General features: G+C 57.6%; 1 protein-coding gene across 1 annotated transcript in view; it reads left to right on the top strand.

Moving 5' to 3' along the window:
* Positions 1 to 18311, top strand: part of LOC142483923 (cell adhesion molecule CEACAM1-like) — a 100782-nt gene that overhangs the window by 51595 nt on the left and 30876 nt on the right. The window contains exons 6-7 of the mRNA XM_075583846.1: positions 1237 to 1356; positions 11661 to 11761. Coding sequence (XP_075439961.1) covers positions 1237 to 1356; positions 11661 to 11761 — 221 coding nt within the window. The remainder of the gene's footprint in view (positions 1 to 1236; positions 1357 to 11660; positions 11762 to 18311) is intronic.

The raw sequence follows: 18311 nt of genomic DNA, 5'->3' as shown, positions 1-18311 counted from the left end.
GCACCAAGAAGCAAGACAAGAACGCAGCAGAGTGCTGAGGCAAGCACACGATACACAAACTGTAACGCTCGGCCTGCCCACAAGCACACGATACACAAACAGAAGTCTATGCTCAGCCAATGAGAGAGCAGCACACGGCTGAGCATATAAGGATCAGACAGCCAATGAGAGAGCAGCACAAGTAGTCCTATCAGTGCTAGGAATGTCCTCCGTGATGTCACGAACCGCGTCACAGGGGCGGGGCCGAAGCCCGAATCTGGTAGGTGTGGCGCTTGCGCGTGACCTTCGTGGGGACACGTCATGAGGGCGGGCCTAAGGCGGCGGCCCCAGTGTGTTCTAAGCGCATGGCTCGGCGTGCGCTTTGCGTACAAGTACCGCCCCTCAATGGGGCTGGGCCCAGAACGCGCGTTTGCACGCATTTGGCACCAGCGCTGTCTTAACATTTATTCAAAAGACAGGCAGATTGTGTTCACAACTTGTGACGGAGGCGTTGCCCCCCCTGCCGGCGGTTCAGCCAATGAGGGCAAACCAGCCGCAGGTCATGGCCACACCCCCGCAAAAACCCTGCCACGCCCCCTCCCGTCGCAATTTTTGACTCTCCCCACAGACCTCAGATTACAGTGAAGCGCTGTGCACGCGCCGACCCTCCCACCGGGCGCGTGTGCTACAGTGCTGACTGATCCCCCATACACAGACTGGAGAGACCCCCAAACACAGACAGGAGAGACCCCCAACCACAGACAGGAGAGACCCCCAAACACAGAGCGAGACTGGAGAGACCCCCATACACAGACAGGAGAGACCCCCAAACACAGCGAGAGAGGAGAGATCCCCCAAACACAGACAGGAGAGATCCCCCAAACACAGGGCGAGACTGGAGAGACCCCCAAACACAGGGTGAGACTGGAGAGACCCCCAAACACAGGGCTAGACTGAAGAGACCCCCATACACAGGGCGAGACAGGAGAGACCCCCAAACACAGACAGGAGAGACCGCCATACACAGACAGGAGAGATCCCCCAAACACAGAGAGAGAGGAGACCCTTAAACACAGAAATGGGATAGACCCTTGAACAGGAAGCAAGACAGCAAACACCCCCAAATATAGAGAGATAGGAGAGACCCCCAAACACAGACAGCAGAGACCCCTTGGACCTCCTGCCTGAGTGTCTCCAGTCTCTAACCAATGACTACAAGTCTCTCACACCCCATGACACTCCTCTCTCCCCCCTCAGTGCCCGGTGGTGGGACCCTCTCTCCTGGTGCTATAGCTGGCATTGTGATCTCTGTTCTGGCTGTTGTGACTCTGGTCCCTCTCACCATCGTCCTCATCCTCCGTAGGAAGAACAATAAGGGTGAGTTCCCAGCGGGGATGCCTTCACCCCAAACTGTTACTGATTGTTTGATAAGTTGGATCGAGTGTGATATAACACCAGACTGCCAGTACCTAAAATGGAGAAGGTCATTGGCACACCGAGTGTTACCAGACTGGACCAGCTGGGAAAGTGCCTTGGTGTAGTAACAGAAAGGGAATCCCACCCCATGGCATAAAGGTTCCCCAAACCCACAAAAATAATCCCAGCCTCACACCTACACCAACCGGCTACGCTCTTATATCTGAGGCACCTCCTACCCTCTCCTGGTAACCACAGGCTCTACCGGGAACCACCCAAGCGCGGTGGTCTTATAGCTCTCAGGGGGAGCCACAACCTGGTACTTTGCTCTGCCGGGATCTGGAGACGATGGGACTTCTGCTATCTCGGGGGTGTCAGGGCTCCCAGAACACACTGCAAGAACTTGACCAGAATACCCCAAACCGCAGCAGCCCCATGTACAATACACACTTACCCAGGGGCTTCTGGGGACAATGAGACCTCCGCCAATGCAGGGGTCACAGAGTTCCCAGTGGGTACACTAGCAAAATACCACCAAAGGTTACATTGCACATCGTAATAAAGTACAAAGAACCACGGGGGCTGGCACTCCGTCACTGCAAGAGAGGTATTAAACTAATACTGTACACACAAGGGGTAACAGCAGCAAAAGAACGCGGAAGTATATAAACACCCTACAATTTACACAGAGGGGTCTCTGGCAGCGGTTCCAGGCCCTTGGGGGGGGGGGTGATACAGGGCCTAGATGCCCCAGGGAGAGGCTTATCACCCTTTGAATGGTGTCCCCAAGTTCTGTAGTCTGTTGCAAACCTCCAGGTCTTGCTCTTTGAACAATTATCTCCCCGTTACTCAGAATGGGGCTGAAGCCGCTCCCTTCCCCTTCCCTCCCCCTCTCTCCCCCCTTCCCTCCCCCCTTTTATCCCCCCTCCCCTCCCCCGCCTCTCTGCTGCAGGGGGCAGTGTAATATGTGTGTAATATCAGTAATATAATAATATACATCACAGGAGTGTGTACCATAAAAAGGCTGCACGAGAGAAATCAATATTATTAAATAATCCCCTTTATTACAACCACCCAAACTCTAATAATAACAACACAAGAATAAGCCCAAACAGCAGCGTCTGAGTAACTCACAGATCTACCCTGGTATTACAAACACAGTATCACACAATATCACACACCATATCAGACACAATATCACACACAATATCACACACAGTATCACACATATCACACACAATATCACACACAATATCACACACAGTATCACACAATATCACACACAATATCACACAGTATCACACACAGTATCACACACTATATCACACACTATATCACACACAGTATCACACACAGTATCACACAATATCACACACAGTATCACACAATATCACACACAATTCACACACAATATCACACACAGTATCACACAATATCACACACAATATCACACACAGTATCACACAATATCACACAATATCACACACAATATCACACACAGTATCACACAATATCACACACAATATCACACACAGTATCACACAATATCACACACAATATCACACACAGTATCACACAATATCACACACAGTATCACACACAGTATCACAAAATATCACACACAATATCACACACAATATCACACACAATATCACACACAATATCACACACTATATCACACACTATCACACACACTATCACACAGTATCACACACAATATCACACACAATATCACACACAATATCACACAATATCACACACACTATCACACAGTATCACACAGTATCACACACTATCACACACAATATCACACACACTATCACACACAATATCACACAATATCACACACTATCACACAGTATCACACACAATATCACACACACTATCACACACAATATCACACAGTATCACACAGTATCACACACTATCACACAGTATCACACACTATCACACACAATATCACACATATCACACACTATCACACACAATATCACACAATATCACACACTATCACACACACTATCACACACTCTCACACACAATATCACACACAATATCACACACACTATATCACACACTATATCACACGCTATCACACACTATATCACACACTATATCACACACTATCACACAGTATCACACACTATCACACACAATATCACACATATCACACACTATCACACACAATATCACACAATATCACACACTATCACACACACTATCACACACTCTCACACACAATATCACACACAATATCACACACACTATATCACACACTATATCACACGCTATCACACACTATATCACACACTATATCACACACTATCACATACAATATCACACACTATCACACACAGTATCACACACAATATCACACACTATCACATACAATATCACACACAATATCACATACTATCACACACACTATCACACACAGTATCACACACAATATCACACACTATCACACACAATATCACACACTATCACATACAATATCACACACAATATCACACACAATATCACACACAATATCTCACACTATCACACAATATCACACACAATACCACACACTATCACACACAATATCACATAATATCACTCACACTATCACACACAATATCACACACAATATCTCACACTATCACACACAATATCACACACTATCACATACAATATCACACACAATATCACACACAATATCACACACAATATCTCACACTATCACACAATATCACACACAATACCACACACTATCACACACAATATCACATAATATCACTCACACTATCACATACAATATCACACACAATATCACACATAATATCACACCCAATATCACACACAATATCACACACAATATCACACACAGTATCACACAATATCACACACAGTATCACACAATATCACACACAATATCACACACATTATCACACACAATATCACACACAATATCACACACACTATCACACATAATATCACACACAATATCTCACATAATATCACTCACACTATCACACACAATATCACACACAATATCACACACAATATCTCACACTATCACACACAATATCACACACAATATCACACAATATCACACAATATCTCACACTATCACACACAATATCACACACAATATCACACACAATATCACACACAATATCTCACACTATCACACACAATACCACACACTATCACAAACAATATCACACACAATATCACATAATATCACACACAATATCACACACACTATCACACACAATATCTCACACTATCACATACAATATCACACACAATATCACACAATATCACACACAATATCTCACACTATCACACACAATATCTCACACACTATCACACACAATATCTCACACTATCACACACAATATCACACACAATATCACACAATATCACACACAATATCTCACACACTATCACACACAATATCTCACACTATCACACACAATATCACACACAATATCACACAATATCACACACAATATCTCACACTATCACACACAATATCACACACACTATCACACACAATATCACACACAATATCACACACTATCACACACAATATCTCACACTATAACACACAATATCACACACTATCACACAGGACACACCACATTGGGGCCGATTCACTAAGCTCCGATAAGTGGCTTTAAGAGCGCAAAGTGCCCTTTAAGTCCGACTGCGGGTCACTAAGCTGTGATAACAGCGCTTTATCGCCCTTAAAAGGCATTTGTTCTGCCCTGCGCACAAAATGCGCCGAATCAGGCAAATGCGCCGATTTTTGCCAGTACTTGGGATTTACTAAGCAACTCTAAGTAAATTGTGCTTTAAAAACGCGCCAGAAAAACGCGCCAGAAAAACGCACCAGCTAAAGGCAGGTGCAGAATAAGCTGGACTTAGAAACATTTTCTTTGTTTACCTTTTTGGAAAGAGTGCACACAGATGCACCTCTGTTTGATGCACATGTGTGGATAGGGCAAGCTCCACCCTACGCGTTTCACGGATCCTTCCGCTCCTACCCCTGAATTGACCACCGTTGGAGTAACCATGTGTTTGGACTCACCCGCTATTGCAATTTAACAAGGATTTTCTGGTAGTATCGGACACTGACATTGTTTCTCACATTAACATTTAATATTGTGTTCAATCTTATTTCCGCTGGCGCCGTTTGGTAACATTCTGTCTTGTAGGTGAGCAAGTGTCCCAGTGTACCTGTGTACAAGTGTGCAGGTGTGCCAGCATGCAGGTGTGCCTGTGTGTCAGTGTGCAGGTGTGCCGTGTGACTGTGCAGGTGTGCCAGTGTGCTGGTGTGCCAGTGTGCTGGTGTGCCAGCATGCAGGTGTGCCAGTGTGTCAGTGTGCAGGTGTGCCGTTTGACTGTGCAGGTGTGCCAGTGTGCAGGTGTGCCAGTATACAGGTGTGCCAGTGTGCAGGTGTGCCGTGTGACTGTGCAGGTGTGCCAGTGTGCAGGTGTGCCAGTATACAGGTGTGCCAGTGTGCAGGTGTGCTGTGTGACTGTCAGGTGTGCCAGTGTGCAGGTGTGCCAGTGTGTCAGTGTGCAGGTGTGCCGTGTGACTGTGCAGGTGTGCCAGTGTCCCAGTGTACCTGTGTACAAGTGTGCAGGTGTGCCAGTGTGTCAGTGTGCAGGTGTGCCGTGTGACTGTGCAGGTGTGTCAGTGTACAGGTGTGCCGTGTGACTGTGCAGGTGTGCAAGTGTGCAGGTGTGCCGTGTGACTGTGCAGGTGTGACAGTGTACCTGTGTACAAGTGTGCAGGTGTGCCAGTGTGTCAGTGTGCAGGTGTGCCATGTGACTGTGCAGGTGTGCCAGTGTGCAGGTGTGCCAGTGTGTCAGTGTGCCAGTGTGCCAGTGTGCCAGTTTGCCAGTGTGAAGGTGTGCTGGTGTGCCAGTGTGCCACTGTACAGGTGTGCCAATGTGCAGGTGGGTCAGTGTGCAGATGTACAGGTGTGCCAGTGTGAATGTGCGCTGGTGTGCAGGTGTTCCAGTGTGCAGGTGTGAAGGTGAGCAGGTTTGCTGGTGTGTTGGTGTGTCAGTGTGCCGGTGTGCCACTGTACAGGTGTGCCAGTGTGCAGGTGTCTCAGTGTGCAGATGTGCAGGTGTTCCAGTGTGCCGGTGTACAGGTGTGCTAGTGTGAAGGTGTGCTGGTTTGCAGGTGTGTCAGTGTGCAGGTGTGCAGGTTTGCGGGTGTGCAGGTATGCCGGTGGGTTGGTGTGTCAGTGTGCCGGTGTGCCACAGTATGCATGTGTGCCAGTGTGAAGGTGTCCCTGTGTACAAGTGTGTCAGTGTGAAAGTGTGCAGGTGTGTCAGTGTGTCAGTGTGTCAGTGTGTCAATTTGTCAGTGTGCAACCATGCCGGTGTGCCAGTATGCCAGTGTGCAGGTGGGAAAGTGTGCAGGTGTGCCAGCGTGTCAGTGTGTAGATGTGAAAGTGTGCCATTTTACAGGTGTGCCAGTGTGCAGATGTGTCGGTGTGCATGTGTGCCAATGTGCAGGTGGGAAAGTGGGCAGGTGCGCCGGTGTGCCAGCGTGTCAGTGTGCAGGTGTGAAAGTGTGCTAGTTTACAGGTGTGCCAGTGTGCAGATGTGTTGGTGTGCATGTGTGCCAGTTTGTCAGTGTGTCAGTGTGCAGGTGGGAAAGTGTGCAGGTGTGCCGGTGTGCTAGCGTGTCAGTGTGCAGGTGTGAAAGGGTGCTAGTTTACAGGTGTGCCAGTGTGCAGGTGTGCCAGTGTGTCAGTGTGCACAGTGATAAAGGAACTGCACACCGGCACACACCGGCACACTGACCCAGCTGCACATCAGCACACTGGCATTCTAGCTAGTGGGCAGGTCTGTCAGTGTGTCAGTGTGCAGGTGTGTCAGTGTGCAGGTGTGTCAGTGTGCAGGTGTGTCAGTGTGCAGGTGTGTCAGAGTGCAGGTGTGTCAGTGTGCAGGTGCGTCAGTATGCAGGTGCGTCAGTGTGCAGGTGTGTCAGCGTGCAGGTGTGTCAGTGTGCAGGTGTCTCAGTGTGCAGGTGTGTCAGCGTGCAGGTGTGTCAGCGTGCAGGTGTGTCAGCGTGCAGGTGTGTCAGCGTGCAGGTGTGTCAGCGTGCAGGTGTGTCAGCGTGCAGGTGTCTTAGTGTGCAGGTGTGTCAGCGTGCAGCTGTGTCAGCGTGCAGGTGTGTCAGCGTGCAGGTGTGTCAGCGTGCAGGTGTGTCAGCGTGCAGGTGTGCGGTCCCTGTTACTGGGAGTGTGAGCTGTCTCTCACCTTGTGCATGTCCTGTTTCAGCAGGTAAAATAACGCCAGTGCTGGTGCCACAGATATCAACAGAGCTTCTCTGATATACCGCTGACAGTGCGCACAGCGCTGTACATGTTTGTCCCTGTATCACAGAGCTCTGATATACCGCTGACAGTGCGCACAGCACTGTACATGTCTGTCCCTGTATCACAGAGCTCTGATATACCGCTGACAGTGCGCACAGCACTGTACATGTGTGTCCCTGTATCACAGAGCTCTGATATACCGCTGGCAGTGCGCACAGCACTGTACATGTGTGTCCCTGTATCACAGAGCTCTGATATACCGCTGACAGTGCGCACAGCACTGTACATGGCTGTCCCTGTATCACAGAGCTCTGATATACCGCTGACAGTGCGCACAGCGCTGTACATGTGTGTCCCTGTATCACAGAGCTCTGATATACCGCTGACAGTGCGCACAGCGCTGTACATGTGTGTCCCTGTATCACAGAGCTCTGATATACCGCTGACAGTGCGCACAGCGCTGTACATGTCTGTCCCTGTATCACAGAGCTCTGATATACCGCTGGCTGTGCGCACAGCGCTGTACATGTGTGTCCCTGTATCACAGAGCTCTGATATACCGCTGGCTGTGCGCACAGCACTGTACATGTGTGTCCCTGTATCACAGAGCTCTGATATACCGCTGGCAGTGCGCACAGCGCTGTACATGTGTGTCCCTGTATCACAGATCTCTGATATACCGCTGACAGTGCGCACAGTACTGTACATGTGTGTCCCTGTATCACAGAGCTCTGATATACCGCTGACAGTGCACAGAGCTCTGATATACCGCTGACAGTGCGCACAGCACTGTACATGTGTGTCCCTGTATCACAGAGCTCTGATATACCGCTGACAGTGCGCACAGCACTGTACATGTTTGTCCCTGTATCACAGAGCTCTGATATACCGCTGACAGTGCGCACAGCACTGTACATGTTTGTCCCTGTATCACAGAGCTCTGATATACCGCTGACAGTGCGCACAGCACTGTACATGTCTGTCCCTGTATCACAGAGCTTCTCTGATATACCGCTGACAGTGCGCACAGCACTGTACATGTCTGTCCCTGTATCACAGAGCTCTGATATACCGCTGGCAGTGCGCACAGCACTGTACATGTGTGTCCCTGTATCACAGAGCTCTGATATACCGCTGGCAGTGCGCACAGCACTGTACATGTTTGTCCCTGTATCACAGAGCTCTGATATACCGCTGACAGTGCGCACAGCACTGTACATGTGTGTCCCTGTATCACAGAGCTCTGACATACCGCTGGCAGTGCGCACAGCGCTGTACATGTCTGTCCCTGTATCACAGAGCTCTGATATACCGCTGACAGTGCGCACAGCACTGTACATGTGTGTCCCTGTATCACAGAGCTCTGATATACCGCTGACAGTGCGCACAGCACTGTACATGTTTGTCCCTGTATCACAGAGCTCTGATATACCGCTGACAGTGCGCACAGCACTGTACATGTGTGTCCCTGTATCACAGAGCTCTGATATACCGCTGGCAGTGCGCACAGCACTGTACATGTGTGTCCCTGTATCACAGAGCTTCTCTGATATACCGCTGACAGTGCGCACAGCACTGTACATGTGTGTCCCTGTATCACAGAGCTCTGATATACCGCTGGCAGTGCGCACAGCACTGTACATGTGTGTCCCTGTATCACAGAGCTCTGATATACCGCTGACAGTGCGCACAGCACTGTACATGTCTGTCCCTGTATCACAGAGCTCTGATATATCGCTGACAGTGCGCACAGCACTGTACATGTCTGTCCCTGTATCACAGAGCTCTGATATACCGCTGACAGTGCGCACAGCGCTGTACATGTCTGTCCCTGTATCACAGAGCTCTGATATATCGCTGACAGTGCGCACAGCACTGTACATGTCTGTCCCTGTATCACAGAGCTCTGATATACCGCTGGCAGTGCGCACAGCACTGTACATGTGTGTCCCTGTATCACAGAGCTCTGATATACCGCTGACAGTGCGCACAGCGCTGTACATGTCTGTCCCTGTATCACAGAGCTCTGATATACCGCTGGCAGTGCGCACAGCACTGTACATGTCTGTCCCTGTATCACAGAGCTCTGATATACCGCTGACAGTGCGCACAGCACTGTACATGTGTGTCCCTGTATCACAGAGCTCTGATATACCGCTGATAGTGCGCACAGCGCTGTACATGTGTGTCCCTGTATCACAGAGCTCTGATATACCGCTGGCAGTGCGCACAGCACTGTACATGTCTGGCCCTGTATCACAGAGCTCTGATATACCGCTGACAGTGCGCACAGCACTGTACATGTGTGTCCCTGTATCACAGAGCTTCTCTGATATACCGCTGACAGTGCGCACAGCACTGTACATGTCTGTCCCTGTATCACAGAGCTCTGATATACCGCTGATAGTGCGCACAGCACTGTACATGTGTGTCCCTGTATCACAGAGCTCTGATATACCGCTGATAGTGCGCACAGCACTGTACATGTCTGTCCCTGAATCACAGAGCTCTGATATACCGCTGACAGTGCGCACAGCACTGTACATGTCTGTCCCTGTATCACAGAGCTCTGATATACCGCTGGCAGTGCGCACAGCGCTGTACATGTGTGTCCCTGTATCACAGAGCTCTGATATATCGCTGACAGTGCGCACAGCACTGTACATGTCTGTCCCTGTATCACAGAGCTCTGATATACCGCTGGCAGTGCGCACAGCACTGTACATGTGTGTCCCTGTATCACAGAGCTCTGATATATCGCTGACAGTGCGCACAGCACTGTACATGTCTGTCCCTGTATCACAGAGCTCTGATATACCGCTGACAGTGCGCACAGCACTGTACATGTGTGTCCCTGTATCACAGAGCTCTGATATACCGCTGACAGTGCGCACAGCACTGTACATGTGTGTCCCTGTATCACAGAGCTCTGATATACCGCTGACAGTGCGCACAGCACTGTACATGTCTGTCCCTGTATCACAGAGCTCTGATATACCGCTGGCAGTGCGCACAGCACTGTACATGTCTGTCCCTGTATCACAGAGCTCTGATATACCGCTGACAGTGCGCACAGCACTGTACATGTGTGTCCCTGTATCACAGAGCTCTGATATACAGCTGACAGTGCGCACAGCACTGTACATGTGTGTCCCTGTATCACAGAGCTTCTCTGATATACCGCTGGCAGTGCGCACAGCACTGTACATGTGTGTCCCTGTATCACAGAGCTCTGATATACCGCTGGCAGTGCGCACATCACTGTACATGTCTGTCCCTGTATCACAGAGCTCTGATATACCGCTGACAGTGCGCACAGCACTGTAAATGTCTGTCCCTGTATCACAGAGCTCTGATATACCGCTGGCAGTGCGCACAGCACTGTACATGTCTGTCCCTGTATCACAGAGCTCTGATATACCGCTGACAGTGCGCACAGCACTGTAAATGTCTGTCCCTGTATCACAGAGCTCTGATATACCGCTGACAGTGCGCACAGCACTGTACATGTGTGTCCCTGTATCACAGAGCTCTGATATACCGCTGGCAGTGCGCACAGCACTGTACATGTCTGTCCCTGTATCACAGAGCTCTGATATACCGCTGACAGTGCGCACAGCACTGTACATGAGTGTCCCTGTATCACAGAGCTCTGATATACCGCTGACAGTGCGCACAGCACTGTACATGCGTGTCCCTGTATCACAGAGCTCTGATATACAGCTGACAGTGCGCACAGCACTGTACATGTGTGTCCCTGTATCACAGAGCTCTGATATACAGCTGACAGTGCGCACAGCACTGTACATGTGTGTCCCTGTATCACAGAGCTTCTCTGATATACCGCTGACAGTGCGCACAGCACTGTACATGTTTGTCCCTGTATCACAGAGCTTACACTCTAATCTAGTTGTATTTTTGTTTTGTTCCCAGGAGCCCCCGATGTGGTAACAGGCCCCCCCACTGCTCACATATACGAGAACGCATACGTCCCTCCACCAAACATCTATGAGACTATCATTCCCGGGACAGAGGTGAGTGCCGCACAGCGTCCGCACGCGGACTGGCACCTACCACATTCCCGGGACAGAGGTGAGCGCCGCACAGCGCCCGCACGCGGACCGGCACCTACCACATTCCCGGGACAGAGGTGAGCGCCGCACAGCGCCCGCACGCGGACCGGCACCTACCACATTCCCGGGACAGAGGTGAGCGCCGCACAGCGCCCGCACGCGGACAGGCACCTACCACATTCCCGGGACAGAGGTGAGCGCCGCACAGCGCCCGCACACGGACCGGCACCTACCACATTCCCGGGACAGAGGTGAGCGCCGCACAGCGCCCGCACGCGGACCGGCACCTACCACATTCCCGGGACAGAGGTGAGCGCCGCACAGCGCCCGCACACGGACCGGCACCTACCACATTCCCGGGACAGAGGTGAGCGCCGCACAGCGCCCGCACGCGGACCGGCACCTACCACATTCCCGGGACAGAGGTGAGCGCCGCACAGCGCCCGCACGCGGACCGGCACCTACCACATTCCCGGGACAGAGGTGAGTGCCGCACAGCGCCCGCACGCGGACCGGCACCTACCACATTCCCGGGACAGAGGTGAGCGCCGCACAGCGCCCACACACGGACCGGCACCTACCACATTCCCGGGACAGAGGTGAGCGCCGCACAGCACCGCGCCCGCACGCGGACCGGCACCTACCACATTCCCGGGACAGAGGTGAGCGCCGCACAGCGCCCGCACGCGGACCGGCACCTACCACATTCCCGGGACAGAGGTGCGCGCCGCACAGCGCCCGCACGCGGACCGGCACCTACCACATTCCCGGGACAGAGGTGAGCGCCGCACAGCGCCCGCACGCGGACCGGCACCTACCACATTCCCGGGACAGAGGTGAGTGCCGCACAGCGCCCGCACGCGGACCGGCACCTACCACATTCCCGGGACAGAGGTGAGCGCCGCACCGCGCCCGCACGCGGACCGGCACCTACCACATTCCCGGGACAGAGGTGAGCGCCGCACAGCGCCCGCACGCGGACCGGCACCTACCACATTCCCGGGACAGAGGTGAGCGCCGCACAGCGCCCGCACGCGGACTGGCACCTACCACATTCCCGGGACAGAGGTGAGCGCCGCACAGCGCACGCACGCGGACCGGCACCTACCACATTCCCGGGACAGAGGTGAGCGCCGCACCGCGCCCGCACGCGGACCGGCACCTACCACATTCCCGGGACAGAGGTGAGCGCCGCACAGCGCCCGCACGCGGACTGGCACCTACCACATTCCCGGGACAGAGGTGAGCGCCGCACAGCGCCCGCACGCGGACCGGCACCTACCACATTCCCGGGACAGAGGTGAGCGCCGCACAGCGCCCGCACGCGGACCGGCACCTACCTCATTCCCGGGACAGAGGTGAGCGCCGCACAGCGCCCGCACGCGGACCGGCACCTACCACATTCCCGGGACAGAGGTGAGCGCCGCACAGCGCCCGCACGCGGACCGGCACCTACCACATTCCCGGGACAGAGGTGAGCGCCGCACAGTGCCCGCACGCGGACCGGCACCTACCACATTCCCGGGACAGAGGTGAGCGCCGCACAGCGCCCGCACGCGGACCGGCACCTACCACATTCCCGGGACAGAGGTGAGCGCCGCACAGCGTCCGCACGCGGACCGGCACCTACCACATTCCCGGGACAGAGGTGAGCGCCGCACAGCGCCCGCACGCGGACCGGCACCTACCACATTCCCGGGACAGAGGTGCGCGCCGCACAGCGCCCGCACGCGGACCGGCACCTACCACATTCCCGGGACAGAGGTGAGCGCCGCACAGCGCCCGCACGCGGACCGGCACCTACCACATTCCCGGGACAGAGGTGAGCGCCGCACAGCGTCCGCACGCGGACCGGCACCTCCCACATTCCCGGGACAGAGGTGAGCGCCGCACAGCGTCCGCACGCGGACCGGCACCTCCCACATTCCCGGGACAGAGGTGAGCGCCGCACAGCGCCCGCACGCGGACCGGCACCTACCACATTCCCGGGACAGAGGTGAGCGCCGCACAGCGCCCGCACGCGGACCGGCACCTACCACATTCCCGGGACAGAGGTGAGCGCCGCACAGTGCCCGCACGCGGACCGGCACCTACCACATTCCCGGGACAGAGGTGAGCGCCGCACAGCGCCCGCACGCGGACCGGCACCTACCACATTCCCGGGACAGAGGTGAGCGCCGCACAGCGTCCGCACGCGGACCGGCACCTACCACATTCCCGGGACAGAGGTGAGCGCCGCACAGCGCCCGCACGCGGACCGGCACCTACCACATTCCCGGGACAGAGGTGCGCGCCGCACAGCGCCCGCACGCGGACCGGCACCTACCACATTCCCGGGACAGAGGTGAGCGCCGCACAGCGCCCGCACGCGGACCGGCACCTACCACATTCCCGGGACAGAGGTGAGCGCCGCACAGCGTCCGCACGCGGACCGGCACCTCCCACATTCCCGGGACAGAGGTGAGCGCCGCACCGCGCCCACACGCGGACCGGCACCTACCACATTCCCGGGACAGAGGTGAGCGCCGCACAGCGCCCGCACGCGGACCGGCACCTACCACATTCCCGGGACAGAGGTGCGAGCCGCACAGCGCCCACACGCGGACCGGCACCTACCACATTCCCGGGACAGAGGTGAGCGCCGCACAGCGCCCGCACGCGGACCGGCACCTACCACATTCCCGGGACAGAGGTGAGCGCCGCACAGCGCCCGCACGCGGACCGGCACCTACCACATTCCCGGGACAGAGGTGAGCGCCGCACAGCGCCCGCACGCGGACCGGCACCTACCACATTCCCGGGACAGAGGTGAGCGCCGCACAGCGTCCGCACGCGGACCGGCACCTACCACATTCCCGGGACAGAGGTGAGCGCCGCACAGCGCCCGCACGCGGACCGGCACCTACCACATTCCCGGGACAGAGGTGAGCGCCGCACAGCGCCGGCACGCGGACCGGCACCTACCACATTCCCGGGACAGAGGTGAGCGCCGCACCGCGCCCGCACGCGGACCGGCACCTACCACATTCCCGGGACAGAGGTGAGCGCCGCACAGCGCCCGCACGCGGACCGGCACCTACCACATTCCCGGGACAGAGGTGAGCGCCGCACCGCGCCCGCACGCGGACCGGCACCTACCACATTCCCGGGACAGAGGTGATCGCCGCACAGCGTCCGCACGCGGACCGGCACCTACCACATTCCCGGGACAGAGGTGAGCGCCGCACAGCGTCCGCACGCGGACCGGCACCTACCACATTCCCGGGACAGAGGTGAGCGCCGCACAGCGCCCGCACGCGGACCGGCACCTCCCACATTCCCGGGACAGAGGTGAGCGCCGCACAGCGCCCGCACGCGGACCGGCACCTACCACATTCCCGGGACAGAGGTGAGCGCCGCACAGCGCCCGCACGCGGACCGGCACCTACCACATTCCCGGGACAGAGGTGAGCGCAGCACAGCGCTCGCACGCGGACCGGCACCTCCCACATTCCCGGGACAGAGGTGAGCGCCGCACCGCGCCCGCACGCGGACCGGCACCTACCACATTCCCGGGACAGAGGTGAGCGCCGCACAGCGCCCGCACGCGGACCGGCACCTACCACATTCCCGGGACAGAGGTGAGCGCCGCACCGCGCCCGCACGCGGACCGGCACCTACCACATTCCCGGGACAGAGGTGAGCGCCGCACAGCGCCCGCACGCGGACCGGCACCTACCACATTCCCGGGACAGAGGTGAGCGCCGCACAGCGTCCGCACGCGGACCGGCACCTACCACATTCCCGGGACAGAGGTGAGCGCCGCACAGCGCCCGCACGCGGACCGGCACCTACCACATTCCCGGGACAGAGGTGAGCGCCGCACAGCGCCCGCACGCGGACCGGCACCTACCACATTCCCGGGACAGAGGTGAGCGCCGCACAGCGTCCGCACGCGGACCGGCACCTCCCACATTCCCGGGACAGAGGTGAGCGCCGCACAGCGTCCGCACGCGGACCGGCACCTCCCACATTCCCGGGACAGAGGTGAGCGCCGCACAGCGCCCGCACGCGGACCGGCACCTACCACATTCCCGGGACAGAGGTGAGCGCCGCACCGCGCCCACACGCGGACCGGCACCTACCACATTCCCGGGACAGAGGTGAGCGCCGCACAGCGCCCGCACGCGGACCGGCACCTACCACATTCCCGGGACAGAGGTGAGCGCCGCACAGCGCCCGCACGCGGACCGGCACCTACCACATTCCCGGGACAGAGGTGCGCGCCGCACAGCGCCCGCACGCGGACCGGCACCTACCACATTCCCGGGACAGAGGTGAGCGCCGCACAGCGCCCGCACGCGGACCGGCACCTACCACATTCCCGGGACAGAGGTGAGCGCCGCACAGCGTCCGCACGCGGACCGGCACCTCCCACATTCCCGGGACAGAGGTGAGCGCCGCACAGCGTCTGCACGCGGACCGGCACCTACCACATTCCCGGGACAGAGGTGAGCGCCGCACAGCGCCCACACGCGGACCGGCACCTACCACATTCCCGGGACAGAGGTGAGCGCCGCACAGCGTCCGCACGCGGACCGGCACCTACCACATTCCCGGGACAGAGGTGAGCGCCGCACAGCGCCCGCACGCGGACCGGCACCTACCACATTCCCGGGACAGAGGTGAGCGCCGCACAGCGCCCACACGCGGACCGGCACCTACCACATTCCCGGGACAGAGGTGAGCGCCGCACAGCGCCCGCACACGGACCGGCACCTACCACATTCCCGGGACAGAGGTGAGCGCCGCACCGCGCCCGCACGCGGACCGGCACCTCCCACATTCCCGGGACAGAGGTGAGCGCCGCACAGCGTCTGCACGCGGACCGGCACCTACCACATTCCCGGGACAGAGGTGAGCGCCGCACAGCGCCCGCACGCGGACCGGCACCTACCACATTCCCGGGACAGAGGTGAGCGCCGCACAGCGCCCGCACGCGGACCGGCACCTACCACATTCCCGGGACAGAGGTGAGCGCCGCACAGCGCCCGCACGCGGACCGGCACCTACCACATTCCCGGGACAGAGGTGAGCGCCGCACAGCGTCCGCACGCGGACCGGCACCTACCACATTCCCGGGACAGAGGTGAGCGCCGCACAGCGCCCGCACGCGGACCGGCACCTACCACATTCCCGGGACAGAGGTGAGCGCCGCACAGCGCCCGCACGCGGACCGGCACCTACCACATTCCCGGGACAGAGGTGAGCGCCGCACAGCGCCCGCACGCGGACCGGCACCTACCACATTCCCGGGACAGAGGTGAGCGCCGCACCGCGCACACACGCGGACCGGCACCTACCACATTCCCGGGACAGAGGTGAGCGCCGCACCGCGCACACACGCGGACCGGCACCTACCACATTCCCGGGACAGAGGTGAGCGCCGCACAGCGCCCGCACGCGGACCGGCACCTACCACATTCCCGGGACAGAGGTGAGCGCCGCGCCCGCACGCGGACCGGCACCTACCACATTCCCGGGACAGAGGTGAGCGCCGCACAGCGCCCGCACGCGGACCGGCACCTACCTCATTCCCGGGACAGAGGTGAGCGCCGCACAGCGCCCGCACGCGGACCGGCACCTACCACATTCCCGGGACAGAGGTGAGCGCCGCACAGCGCCCGCACGCGGACCGGCACCTACCACATTCCCGGGACAGAGGTGAGCGCCGCACCGCGCCCGCACGCGGACCGGCACCTACCACATTCCCGGGACAGAGGTGAGCGCCGCACAGCGCCCGCACGCGGACCGGCACCTACCACATTCCCGGGACAGAGGTGAGCGCCGCACAGCGCCCGCACGCGGACCGGCACCTACCACATTCCCGGGACAGAGGTGAGTGCCGCACAGCGCCCGCACGCGGACCGGCACCTACCTCATTCCCGGGACAGAGGTGAGCGCCGCACCGCGCCCGCACGCGGACCGGCACCTACCTCATTCCCGGGACAGAGGTGAGCGCCGCACAGCGCCCGCACGCGGACCGGCACCTACCTCATTCCCGGGACAGAGGTGAGCGCCGCACAGCACCCGCACGCGGACCGGCACCTACCACATTCCCGGGACAGAGGTGAGCGCCGCACAGCGCCCGCACGTGGACCGGCACCTACCACATTCTCGGGACAGAGCTGAGCGCCGCACTGCGCCCGCACGCGGACCGGCACCTACCACATTCCCGGGACAGAGGTGAGCGCCGCACAGCGCCCGCACGCGGACCGGCACCTACCACATTCCCGGGACAGAGCTGAGCGCCGCACCGCGCCCGCACGCGGACCGGCACCTACCACATTCCCGGGACAGAGGTGCGCGCCGCACAGCGCCCGCACGCGGACCGGCACCTACCACATTCCCGGGACAGAGGTGAGCGCCGCACAGCGCCCGCACGCGGACCGGCACCTCCCACATTCCCGGGACAGAGCTGAGCGCCACACAGCGCCCGCACGCGGACCGGCACCTACCACATTCTCCGGCC

The sequence above is a fragment of the Ascaphus truei genome, unplaced genomic scaffold, assembly GCF_040206685.1.
Source record: "Ascaphus truei isolate aAscTru1 unplaced genomic scaffold, aAscTru1.hap1 HAP1_SCAFFOLD_394, whole genome shotgun sequence".
In the NCBI taxonomy this organism is placed as follows: domain Eukaryota; kingdom Metazoa; phylum Chordata; class Amphibia; order Anura; family Ascaphidae; genus Ascaphus; species Ascaphus truei.
Note: the sequence above shows the minus strand (reverse complement) of the source record. Positions and strands in the feature narration are given on the sequence as shown.